The 13066-nt window shown below is 53.1% G+C and overlaps 1 protein-coding gene across 2 annotated transcripts in view; it reads left to right on the forward strand.

Annotated features, from left to right (window-relative positions):
- Window positions 1–11651, forward strand: part of MMRN2 (multimerin 2) — a 20761-nt gene extending 9110 nt beyond the window's left edge. For both annotated transcript variants that reach the window (XM_011950401.1, XM_011950402.1), the window contains 6 exons: window positions 1826–1954; window positions 2039–2145; window positions 2247–2327; window positions 3073–3246; window positions 3380–5215; window positions 10061–11651. In XM_011950401.1, the coding sequence (XP_011805791.1) occupies window positions 1826–1954; window positions 2039–2145; window positions 2247–2327; window positions 3073–3246; window positions 3380–5215; window positions 10061–10443 (2710 nt within the window). In that variant the 3' untranslated portion in view covers window positions 10444–11651. The remainder of the gene's footprint in view (window positions 1–1825; window positions 1955–2038; window positions 2146–2246; window positions 2328–3072; window positions 3247–3379; window positions 5216–10060) is intronic.
- The last annotated feature ends 1415 nt before the right edge of the window (window positions 11652–13066 follow it).

A 13066-nucleotide genomic window follows, 5' to 3' on the forward strand; every position in this document is an offset into this window, starting at 1 on the left:
GCCTGTAATCCCAGCTACTTAGGAGGCTGAGGCAAAGAGAATCGCTTGAACCTGGGAGGTGGAGGTTGCAGCAAGCCGAGATCACGCCACTGCACTCCAGCCCAAGCGACAGTGCAAGACTCCGTCTCAAAAACAAGAAAAAAAGTCACTCTAATCCCCCACCGTTGCCTTTCCCAGCATATCCCTGTGTGACAGTGCTTGACGGCCCCAGGACAGAAACCGGCTCCAGAGACTAAAATCCCGGCACTGACAGTCACTTTATCACCAAGGCCTCTGAACGCTGCTTTCTAAGAGCCCACAGATGTGGCCACTTCTCCCACGTCCACCATCACTCAGTCCAAGCTGCCATTATCTCCCCCCAGACCCTGGACACAGCTGCCAACATCTTGCCCTCCCATCCTCTCTGCACCCAGGAACCAGGGTGGCTCTTTCACACCACTTCCCTGCTGAAACCCCTCCATGACTTCTCATGCCCTCAGGACATAGGCCAGCTCCTCCGCTGAGGTCTGGCTTCTCCTTTCATCCCAGCCTCCTTCTGCAGCCCCTTCCTCACCCCCATGCACCCGTCACATCCGGTGCCTCATCCAACTTTCTGGCTTTAAGACATAGCCCCATTAGCTCCTTCTCCTAAAAGTCTCTGCAGATCCTAGCACCTCTCACCCATTCTAAGAGTGCCGCTCTCCCTGGGGACCCCGAAGGGAAAGTCTGTACCTCCACATCCACACCCTGAGCTTGAGTGCAGCACCCGGCACCCAGGAGGAGCTGAGCTGTACTGTGCCATGGAGATCATCACCACTTGCCACTTTGATGAGCTCTGTTCTGGGAGCTGGCTGTCTGGGGAAAGGCCCTCTGACCACTGCCACTGACCCCACGGAGTCAGCCGCTGGGCCAGTGAACTGGGGCTCCGTCAGCATGAGCGTCCCCCCGCTCCTGGGATCACCACAGTGCATGCTGGTGAAGGGCCAGGATGGAGGGGCTACCTCTCAAGTGTGCAGGATACTGAGTGTGACCTCCAACCACCTTGCATGACCTTGATGTGGTGGCCATCCCAGAGAGGACACTGCTCCACCCAGCTGCTTACCTTTCCTTAGGACAACTGTTTGAAAGTCCCTTTCTAGAATGATCCTAATGGGCATGGCCAGGGAGCTGGTCCCTCACATAAGTAGCAACTGGGCAGGCTGCCAGGGCAGTTCGAATGGGGCAGTGGAGCTGTGTTCACAGAACAGTTGTCAGGAGCCAGGCACCTGGTGTTCCTCTGCCCACTTAAAGGAGGGCATTACCATCGCCATTGTATAGACGGGGAAGGAGAAGCTCACTAAGTGCCTCACTTGGGGTCACACAGTCAGAACGCATGAGGGATTCGAACCCAGGACTCTCCAGCCCCAGCTGCACCTTGGTAGCAGGAGAAACAGCGAGAGCTTTCTGGCTCTGCGGCTAACCTCACCAAAGGGAATCCATGCAGACAGCTGCAGTGCACATGGTGTTTTCCCCACACTCTGGCTGTTAGTTTTGTTGGCTAAAACAGTCATCACCCTGGAGCTGCTTTTCACAGTTCTAGATTTTGGTGGGTTTCTCAGCTTCTCTGTGCTGGCTCCGGGAGGCTTCGGGAACGGGGTAGAGCAGGTGCCCTCTTTGCAGGTAGGGATTGTGAAACATTTGTTCTGGAGCCCAGGGATGAATAATGCAGAGGGCTCTCTTCACAGGATAATGGATTCCAGAATCCCAGCACTGCTCCAGCAGGAGGTGGGGACCGGCGGCTCTGCACTGGCACCCTCTGTTGACCTGGGCGTGGCTCAGCAGCCTTCTCCTCTTGCTTGTTTTCCAGTAACTGGTGCCCCTACCCGATGTCCAAGCTAGTCACCTTACTAGCTCTTTGCAAAACAGAGAAATTCCTCGTCCACTCACAGCAGCCATGTCCGCAGGGAGCGCCAGACTGCCAGAGAGTCAAAGTCATGTGAGTAGGGGAGGGTGGGCCATTCGCCCAGGCCTGGAGCGAGCCCTCCCTGGAGTCACTGAGTCAGCCCTCCTCCTCCTCCAGGTACCGCATGGCCCACAAGCCAGTGTACCAGGTCAAGCAGAAGGTGCTGACCTCCTTGGCCTGGAGGTGCTGCCCTGGTTACACGGGCCCCAACTGCGAGCACCACGGTAGGGCTCCCTGCTGCCCCCCTCCCCACTTGACCTCTGATCCCCAAGGTCAAGCAGCTCCTCTGACCACTGGGGTCAATATCTAATGCTTTCTTTTGCAGATTCCATGGCAATTCCTGAGCCTGCAGATCCTAGTGACAGCCACCAGGAACCTGGGGATGGACCAGTCAGCTTGGAACCTGGTGTGTTGCTTTCCAGAAGGGGCAGGCAGACAGGCAGGCAGGCTGCTGGGGCCCACGTAGCCAGCTGGCCCTTTCTCCTGTGATACAGCACTGCCATTTCAGGGAAACCTTGCCTCCAGAATCAGCAAGGCCTCCTCTGTGGCCTGCACCACCTCCCACCTTGAAGACCAGGCTCACAGGGCCCCCAGCTGCCTGCTGGCCAAGCACAGACACCCTTTTCCTTCACCCCATCTTCTGGGAAGTACTGGTTCATCTGACACTTTCCTTGTCCCCTGAACCACACAAACCCTTGTGCCTGGAAAAAGCATTCTCACCCTTCCCCATAGCCCTAACCAGAGCCAGGAAGTCATACTGTCCTTGGTCTTGGAGTCAGCACAGGAAACCCACCAAAAGACATCATTTGCAGCAGGGCCCTTCAAGGCTGTGCCCAAGATTGAGAAAGCAAATGAGTTTCATTATGTGGTGAAGTATTTATTGACAAGGGCTGCCAAGAATGAAGTTGTGAGGCCATGTGCATGTGCTGAGGAGGGGAGTGGACCATGATTGCTGTGGGTGTAGGAGGCAGGATGAGGGTTCACTTGCTATACATTTGCCCTCCAGGGGCTTAAGGCTTCTAAGCTCCTGCTCAGAGGACATCAGCAGCTACCTTCCCTGCTCTTAGCCCTCAACGATCCTTCTCTGAACCTCGTGATCATCCCAGGCCTGGTGAGTTAGCCCTTGACATTTATGTCTGCTGTGTATTTAGGCCACCTGGCTGCAGCAATCAGTGAGGTTGAGGTGCAACAGGAACAGCAGGAACACCTTCTGGGAGATCTCCAGAATGATGTTCACCAGGTGGCAGACAGCCTGCCAGGCCTGTGGAAGGCCCTGCCTGGTAACCTCACAGCTGCAATGATGGAAGCAAATCAAACGGGGCACGGTGAGTGGCAGGCTCTAGGGGCTGAGGAAGAACCTGGTCACATTGAGGGGAGGAGGGAAGGACCCCGCTGGTCCCAGCCTGGGAGGAATGTCTGCTCCTGCAGGGCTTGTGTCACACCACACGTCTGTTGCAGAGTTCCCTGACAGATCCTTGGAGCAGGTGCTGCTACCCCACGTGGACACCTTCCTACAAGTGCATTTCAGCCCCATCTGGAGGAGCTTTAACCAAAGCCTGCAGAGCCTTTCCCAGGCCATAAGAAACCTGTCTCTTAATGTGGAGACCAACCGCCAGGCCATCTCGAGAGTCCAGGACAGTGCCGTGGCCAAGGCTGACTTCCAGGAGCTTGGTGCCAAATTTGAGGCCAAGGTCCAGGAGAATGCTCAGAGAGTGGGTCAGCTGCGGCAGGACGTGGAGGATCACCTGCACGCCCAGCACTTTACCCTGCACCGTTCGATCTCAGAGCTCCAGGCCAATGTGGACACCAAATTGAAGAGGCTGCACAAGGCTCACGAGGCCCCAGGCACCAATGGTAGCGTGGTGTTGGCAACGCCCCAGGCTGGGGCAAGGCCTGAGCCAGAGAGCCTGCAGGCCAGGCTGGGCCAGCTGCAGAGGAACCTCTCAGAGCTGCACATGACCACGGCCCGCAGGGAGGAGGAGTTGCAGTACACCCTGGAGGACATGAGGGCCACCCTGACCCGGCACGTGGATGAGATCAAGGAACTGTACTCCGAATCAGATGAGACCTTCGATCAGATTAGCAAGGTGGAGCGGCAGGTGGAGGAGCTGCAGGTGAACCACACAGCGCTCCGTGAGCTGCGCGTGATCCTAATGGAGAAGTCTCTGATCATGGAGGAGAACAAAGAGGAGGTGGAGCGGCAGCTCCTGGAGCTCAACCTCACGCTGCAGCACCTGCAGGGTGGCCATGCCGACCTCATCAAGTACGTGAAGGACTGCAATTGCCAGAAGCTCTACTTAGACCTGGACGTCATCCGGGAGGGCCAGAGGGACGCCACGCGTGCCCTGGAGGAGACCCAGGTGAGTCTGGACGAGCGGCGGCAGCTGGACGGCTCCTCCCTGCAGGCCCTGCAGAGCGCCGTGGACGCCGTGTCGCTGGCTGTGGACGCTCACAAAGTGGAGGGCGAGCGGGCGCGGGCGGCCACAGCGCGGCTCCGGAGCCAAGTGCAGGCACTGGATGGCGAGGTGGGAGCGCTGAAGGCGGCCGCGGCCGAGGCCCGCCACGAGGTGCGCCAGCTGCACAGCGCCTTCGCCGCCCTGCTGGAGGACGCGCTGCGGCACGAGGCGGTGCTGGCCGCGCTCTTCGGGGAGGAGGTGCTGGAGGAGATGTCTGAGGAGGCGCCAGGACCGCTGCCCCTGACCTATGAGCAGATCCGCGTGGCCCTGCAGGACGCCGCCAGCGGGCTGCAGGAGCAGGTGCTCGGCTGGGACGAGCTGGCCGCCCGAGTGGCGGCCCTGGAGCAGGCCTCGGAGCCCCCGCGGCCGGCAGAGCACCTGGAGCCCAGCCACGACGCAGGCCGCGAGGAGGCCACCACCACCGCCCTCGCCGGGCTGGCGCGGGAGCTCCAGCGCCTGAGCAACGATGTCAAGCGTGTCGGGCGGTGCTGCGAGGCCCAGGCTGAGGCCGAGGCCGAGGCCGAGGCCGGGGCCGGGGCTGCCTCCCTCAACGCCTCCCTTGACGGCCTCCAAGACGCACTCTTCGCCACCCAGCGCAGCTTGGAACAGCACCAACGGCTCTTCCACAGCCTCTTTGGGAACTTCCAAGGGCTCATGGAAGCCAACGTCAGCCTGGACCTGGGGAAGCTGCAGACCATGCTGAGCAGGAAAGGGAAGAAGCAGCAGAAAGGCCTAGAAGCTCCCCGGAAGAGGGACAAGAAGGAAGCGGAGCCTTTGGTGGACACGCGCGGCACAGGGCCTGTGCCAGGTGCCTTGGGCGCGGCGCTCTGGGAGACAGGTGAGTTCCTGGACCAGGGAGACTGGACCAGTCTAGGAGGCCAGGGCAGGCTGGCGGCAGCTCTTCTGCCTCCAAGAAGGCCAGGAAGAAAGAGAACAGCATGGCCATCCATCACCCCTATTGGGTCCACCTTCCCCTTGGCCCACCTGCTTTTCAGGGGTGTGGGCCTCTCAAGCTACCTGGCTTATAGGGAGACAGGAGACGTCACAAAAACCACCTGCTAGTGCCATAGCCCGTGAACGGCAGAGCCTGGAGGCTACATGCACACCAGGGCCGGGTACTGCTCCTGCTGCAGAGAGGGGAGCGCTTCCTGCCCTGCCAGGGCAGCCCTCAAGTCCCCGCATCTCAACTCTTCACCTCACCCCCTTCATTCCCATGTGCGTTTAAGCCACTGTATCTAGGTAGAATGTGGATAGGGACTGTGGCCACTTGCAGCCCCACTTAGCTACTGTTTCACTTTCCATGATTTTAGTTTCTTTTTTCTGTTTTTTTTTTTTTTTTTTTGAGATGGGTCTCGCTTTGTTGTACAGTTGTACAGTGGTGGGATCATGGCTCACTGCAGCCTCGATGTCCCCAGGCTCAGCTGATCCTCCCACTTCAGCCTCCAGAGTAGCTGGGACTTACAGACATGTGTCACCATGCCTAGCTAATTTTTGTACTTTTTGTAGAGATGGGGTCTTGCTATGTTGCCCAGGCTGGTCTCAAATTCCTGGGCTCAAGCAATCTACCCACCTCAGCCTCCTAAAGTGTTAGGATTACAGATGTGAGCCATGTGCCCAGCCTTGATTTCAGTTTCTTGCATTAACCACAATGAGAAAATAGGTGAGTACAGTAAAATAAGATTTTGAGAGAAGGAGAAACCACATTCGTATAACTTTTATTGCAGTATATTGTTAGAATTGTTTTATATTTTATTATTGTCATTAATCTCTTACTGTGCCTAATTTACAAGTTAAACTTTGGCATAGGTATTTACATAGAGGGGAAAAAAAGTATATAGTGGGTTTAGTACTGTCTGAGATTTCAGGCACCTGCTAACATCTTGGAACACACCTCAGTGGACTGTACAGGGAAAGCCATGGGCCCTGTAAGGAGCTCATTCCCTCTGCGAATACAGTTAACCTGTCTGACCGCTCTGTGCTAGTCCCCTTCCTGGGCTTTACCACAATGACCCATCCCAACAGGTCAGTGACACACTCATCAGCACTACCACCTTATGTGAAACTGAGGCACGAACAGAAGTTTCCTGCTTGCACAGCCAGTGAGCAGCAGAAGAGCACTGTCTTCAGGGTGCTCGTTCTTCCCCTCCAAAAGGCCCTCCATGGCTGGTCCCTGCAGGGCCCTGGGCCTGGGAGCTGGCTTTGAGGTTGAAGGGATGTGCGACCAAGCTTCCCATCCCCTCCCTGAGTGTGGTCCTGGGAGGGGGACAACTAGGCTCTGTGTCTCAAGTGACTCTCTCTGTCAGAGGCTGGCCTTGGAACTGTGGCCACACCCCACCCACACACAGGGCTAAGTACAAGGCCACCATCTTGGCCATGGCCATGTGCAGCCTGGCGTGTGGCAAGTCCAAGGCCTTGTTGAAGGTCCCGTCCCAGGCACCCCATGCCCCTGCTGACCCTCCCTATGGCCCAAGAGGCAATGTGGAGCAGTGGGAAGCACCCAGGCTCTGGCATCACTTGTCTGTTTCTTCCTCAGTAAAATGGCAGAATCCCTACCCACGTCAAAGTTGTGTTATGAAGATTGCTGCGTTTACCAAATACCTAGCACGAAGCTTACCTCATGTAGGAATGCAGTCAACGTTTTCCCATTTCCCCAGCATTTTCAGGGTCCAGGCTGTGTCCACCTACACTGACACTTCTCTCGTTTCCTCTTGTGGTGGTGCAAGGCTTCAATATGCTGATGACTTTCAGAATTTGCCTCATGGTTTGGAAATGTGTTTACCATGACGATATTTATTTCAAAAAAATGTTTTCCTTCAAAACAAATTTCCAGGCTGGGTGTAGTGGCTCATGCCTTTAATCCCAGCAGTTTAGGAGGCCGAGGTGGGTGGATCACCTGAGGTCAGGAGTTTGAGACCAGCCTAGCCAACATGGTGAAACCCCATCTCTGCTAAAAATACAAAATTAGCCGGGTGTGGTGGTGGGCGCCTGTAATCCCAGCTACTCAGGAAGCTGAGACAGGAGAATCACTTGAACCTGGGAGGCAGAGGCTGCAGTTAGCCGAGATTGCACCACTGCACTCCAGCCTGGGCAAGAGAGCAAAACTCTGTCTAAAAAAAGAAAAGAATTAGCCAGGTGTGGTGGCAGGCATCTGTAATCCCAAGTACTTGGAAGGCTGAGGCAGGAGAATCGCTTGAACCTGGGAGGCAGAGGTTGCTGTGAGCCAAGTTAGCTCCACTGCACTCCAGCCTGGGCGACAGAGTAGGAGTCTGTCTCAAACACAGACACACACCCACACACACCCCAAATTTCCCTTTATTTGTCTGTAGGAAGGCTGTAGGGCTTGAATGTGTGCCCTGCAGGAAAGCACACTCTGAGTTTGCACAGCCCTTCCCACATCTTAGGGCCTGTCTGGCGAAAGGCTGTGTTTGAGGTGGGGGGTCTCCCTCTGCGGCGAAACTCCCTGCGCAGGCGCCCGGACGGAACGGCCGGAACAAGGGCCTAGCACCAGTAGAGGGCGCTGCGGGCCGGCCTGCCTTCGGCTAGGCGAGAGACCCACCTGCTGGGTGTTAGGGGAATTGCAGAGGCAGCCGCTGGCCTCTGACTTGGCACAATCTTTTTTTTTTTTTTTTTTTTGAAACGGAATTTCACTCTTGTTGCCCAGGCTAGAGTACAATGGCGCCATCTTGGCTCACCGCAACCTCCGCTTCCCGGGTTCAAGCGATTCTCATGCCTCAGCCTCCAGAGTAGCTGGGATTACAGGTATGCGCTACCACGCCTGGCTAATTTTGTATTTATAGTAGAGATGGGGTTTCTCCATGTTGGTCAGGCTTGTCTCGAACTACCGACCTCAGGTGATCCGCCTGCCTTGGCCTCCCAAAGTGCTGAGATTACAGGCGTGAACCACTGCGCCCAGCTGACTTGACACAATCTTAACACAAATGGGAAAGCTATTCTCAACTGTCTAATTCTCAGAAAATCTTCCAGAACTAGAGAAAAGCAACATTTTTTTATTCAAAAGTCTTGCTGAATTGGGAGTCAAAGAGCTGAGGCTCAAATTCCGGGAGCCAAGTCAGTAATTGCTCAGCAAACTGCTCTTTTACAGGCTTTGGTTTCATCACCTAAGAAGTCGGGACCTTGTTTTAAACCCCTACAGAGGGAGCAGGTTGAGGAACCCCACGGTAGACATGACCTCGTTGGTGCCAAGGCCAGTGTCACAGCCAGGACCCAAGTAGGACTCACCCTTCCTGTGCCGTCTCATGACCCTGTCGCCACCTGCCCAACCATGCTGATCAGGCAGCATGACTGGCTTCTTCCTGGCTGTTTGTGCACCCTCCACACATGGCAGCTTCCTCTGCCTCTGCCTGTGCATGGGCCCAGCACCAGTGTTCTGTCTGTGTTCCTGTCCTAAGGCTGGCCAAAGTGCTCCCTGCAGAGAACCAGAAGTCAAGAGATTCAAGGTCTGCTCCCAGGAGGCTTGGTAATTTACTCGTTGTGTGGTCTGGAGCAACAAGCTTTTCCTTTCTGGGCCTCAATTTACCCATATGTAATCTCAGGGCTCTGTGCAACATTTTGAAAAACTACATTAAGATGACCAGCTCACACCTGTAATCCCAGCACTTTGCGGGGCTGAGGTGGGAGGACGGCTTGAGCCCAGCCTGGGCAACAGAGCAAGACTCTGTCTCTACAAAAAATGAAAAATTAGCTAGGCATGATGGCATACGCCTGTAGACCCAGCTACTCAGGAGGCTGAGGTGGGAGGATTGCTTGAGCCCAGGAAGTTGAGGCTGCAGTGAGCCATGATCTCAATGCACTCCAGTCTGGGCAACAAGAGACCATTTATCAACTAAAAAAAAAAAAGACCAGCTTTAAGGGGCTTCTCTTCCCTGACTTCACTTGCTCTTTCCTTCTTTCTCCAAGGTTCTGTCTTCAACATCCAGGAGGATCCAACCTTCATAGCTCTGCAAATACCTTCCCAGTGTTAGCATTATTATTACCTTGAGGATGGATATTTTCTCCCTTTCCCCTGAGTATCTCAAGATTCCTAGCAAGTAGTGGCCTGGGAGTCGGAGACCCGTGTTCCCGTCCCAGCCTGCCATTTACAAACCATGTAACCTTGGGCAGCCGGTGAAGGATTCAACCTGTTTTGTCAATCAGGAATACTGTCTCTCAAGGAAGGTGGAAGGAAAAGGAATCAAACAAGAAAGTGCTTTGTGGCTGGGCATGGTGGCTCACCTGTAAGCCCAACATTTTGGGAGGCTGAGGCTGGAGGATCACTTGAGCCCAGGAGGTTGAGATCAGCCTGGGCAACATAGTAAGACTCCATCTCTACGAGAAAAAAAAAAGGGGGGGGGTGCTGCAGTGTCATGACTGCCACTGCACTCCAACCTGGGAGACAGAGTGAGACCCTATCTCAAAAAAAAAAAAAAAAAAAAAAAGAGCGTTTTGTTAAAATGTTAATCAGCTGAGACAACAGACTTGCATTTTCCTTCCTCTCAATTAGTGAAAAACTGAGAATTGGCCATCTAGCTCTGCTCCTGCAATAACACTGCTATTGGGAATATCTAGGTTATCTAGAAATAGTGACCTATTTCCAGTGCTAATAAGGTGAGGACAGCGGGTCTCAGGGTTTAATTTCCCACCCAGTGGCATAAGGGATGAGTCACTGAGCACTTTCATGTTTCAGGATCCCCTGTGGCTTTCTATGCCAGCTTTTCAGAAGGGACAGCTGCCCTGCAGACAGTGAAGTTCAACTCTACGCACATCAACGTTGGCAGCAGCTACTTCCCTGAACATGGCTACTTCCGAGCCCCTGAGCGTGGTGTCTACTTGTTTGCAGTGAGCGTTGAATTTGGCCCAGGGCCAGGCACTGGGCAGCTGGTGTTTGGAGGTCACCATCGGACTCCGGTCTGTACCACTGGGCAGGGGGGTGGAAGCACAGCAACAGTCTTTGCCATGGCTGAGCTGCAGAAGGGTGAACGAGTGTGGTTTGAGTTAATGCAGGGATCAATAACAAAGAGAAGCCTGCCGGGCACTGCATTTGGGGGCTTCCTAATGTTTAAGACCTGAACCCAGCCCCAATCTGATCAGACATCACAGACTCGCCCAGCTCTCCCTGGCCTGGGGCTCTGGCCAAGGATGGGCTGGAGGTCATTCAGTTGGTCTGTCTTTTCCCTGGAAACCTTCTGCAAAGACAGTGTGGTGTATGTGGCCTCCCTCTAGCTGCACGGGGCTTGGCCATTTCTCCATGATGAGAAGGACTGGAATGCTTCTCCGGACAGGATATGGTCCTAGGAAGCCTGAACCTTGGCTTGGCATGCCTTCTCAGACAGCCTGGCCTGGGCTCCAACTCTTCGCCACACCCTGTCTTCTACAACTTCTTTGGTGTTTTGCTCCTCCTGTGGTTGGAAACTTCTGTACAACACTTGAAACTTTTCTCTTGCTTCCTCTTCTCTTCTCCCTAATCGTATGATAGAAAGACATTATTTCCCAGGAAGAATGTTTAAAATGGAGGCAACATTTTGGCCAACACTGGAAAGCACTAGAGGGCAATGGGATTAAACCAGCCTGCTTGGTCTCTATTAGTAATGGAGACGACAGTCTGGCCAATCAAGGGAAAGGAAATTAGTATCTTTAGTTTCAGTCATTCCTTGTATGATATGGTTTGGCTGTGTCCCCACCTAAAATATCATCTTGAATTGTAATCCCTATAATCCCCACATGTCAAGGGAGAGATCAGGTGGAGGTAACTGGATCTTGGGGCAGTTTCCCCCACGCTGTTCTCGTGATAGTGAGTTCTCATGAGATCTGATGATTTTGTAAGTGTTTGGTAGTTCCTCCTGTGTTCATTCTCCTTCCTGACACCTTGTGAAGAAGGTGCCTTGGTTCCTCTTTGCCGTCTGCTGTGATTGTAAGTTTCCTGAGGCCTCCCCAGCCTTGAGGAACTGAGTCAATTAAACCTCCTTCCTTTTATAAATTACCCAGTCTTGGGCAGTTCTTTATAGCAGTGTGAAAATGGACTAATACATTTGTATTAATCTGTAATTTAAATTTCATGTCTCCTTCTCCTTGCCTTACATAGAGTAAAGGCCAAGACATGCCAAACGTGAACTAAAATGTGTAGGGCTTTCACCTTTTTTACTTCCTCCAGTATCTTGGGACCATCGTAATTCTTGTTAGCATCTCTAACCGGGAGGCAGCTGAGGGAGGAGGGAAGGAAGACTGTAAAAATCCCCCTCAATAATGATCAAATTTGGAATAAAGTGATGCCCTTCAAATCTCTGCCTCATTTACTTCTGGAGGGCAAAAATAATTGGTAGAGTAGGTAGAAAAATATGGGACAATGTGAAACTATGTGGGTAAATGTGACTTTGATTATTCCAGGCCGTTATGTAGCATGATTTCAGTTCTACAGTATACAGATACAGTATATTCCTGTAATATACCAGCATACGGTTTTCAAAAAATTTCAGATCCTAGAGCAAACTGGCCTGAGAAAGCAGTCGTCTGGCTATCAGAAACAAGGGTTTTTTTGATATTAGGTACTCAAAATTTGTTGAATATAGTCTTCTCAGATTGCTGAGGCAGGAGAATTGGTTGAAACTGAGAGGCGAAGTTTGCAGTGAGCTGAGATCGTGCCACTGCGCTCCAGCCTGGGAGACAGAGCAAGACTCCATCTCAAAAAAAAAAAAAAAAAATCAGATTGGACTTGGCAGTGAGTTGCTTGTTAGCGTTAACAAGGTTACCAGCACTTCTAATTGTTTGCTAGCAGTCATTACTTCACTTGTTCCTCAGAATTTATTTATCACTAAGTTTTACGCACTCAATGTGCATCGGTGTTAGAAGGAACAGTATACCAGGCCACACTGCTGACTAAAGTTTGACCTGGGGTAAATCACAACCTCTCTTGAACTTTATCTGTCTGTAGGTGAGGTGGTTGATCTTACAGCTCTCGTTAGTTATTCCGGCTTTTTTTTTTTTTTTTTTGAGACGGAGTCTTGCTCTGTCACTCAGGCTGGAGTGCCATTGCGCAATCTTGGCTCACTGCAGCCTCCGCCTCCTGGGCTCAAGCAATTCTCCTGCCTCAGCTTCTCGAGTAACTGAGATTAGAGGCACCTGCCACTATGCCCGGCTAATTTTTGTACTTTTAGTAGAGACAGGGTTTCACCATGTTGGCCAGGCTGGTCTCGAATTCCTGACCTCAAATGATCCACCCGCCCCAGCCTCCCAAAGTGCTGGGATTACAGGCGTGAGCCACCGCGCCTGGCCTCTGGCATTTTATTATCTTAAACACAGGTTTAAATATCACCCACCCCCAGCGCAGTTGGCCACGCCAGAACAAAGACTGGAAGCCCAGTAGCAGGTGAGCCTTGGTGCTGCAGACCGTGCTGCTGTCTTCTTTCTGCTCAATCGTGCAGTGACTGGTCAGGCTCTGCTGTTAACAGTTGAGACATTAGGTAATGCAGTGTTATCCTCTGGAAGTTACTACCCATAGTAAGTGAAGTGAACTGACCCCTTCCGGAAGGGGTACATGCCATCCAATCCGCATGCATTTGGTCCTCTTTGACAGGAAGGTTATACATGAAAGTGCTAACGGGCAAGCTCTGCCAACAGCATGGATGTGTCACTCCAGAAGTTTCTGGGATGAGAACTAGAGAAATAATCGTTCTTTTAGACAGGGTGTTTTCCATGC

This window comes from Colobus angolensis, unplaced genomic scaffold (assembly GCF_000951035.1).
Source record: "Colobus angolensis palliatus isolate OR3802 unplaced genomic scaffold, Cang.pa_1.0 Scaffold307, whole genome shotgun sequence".
In the NCBI taxonomy this organism is placed as follows: domain Eukaryota; kingdom Metazoa; phylum Chordata; class Mammalia; order Primates; family Cercopithecidae; genus Colobus; species Colobus angolensis.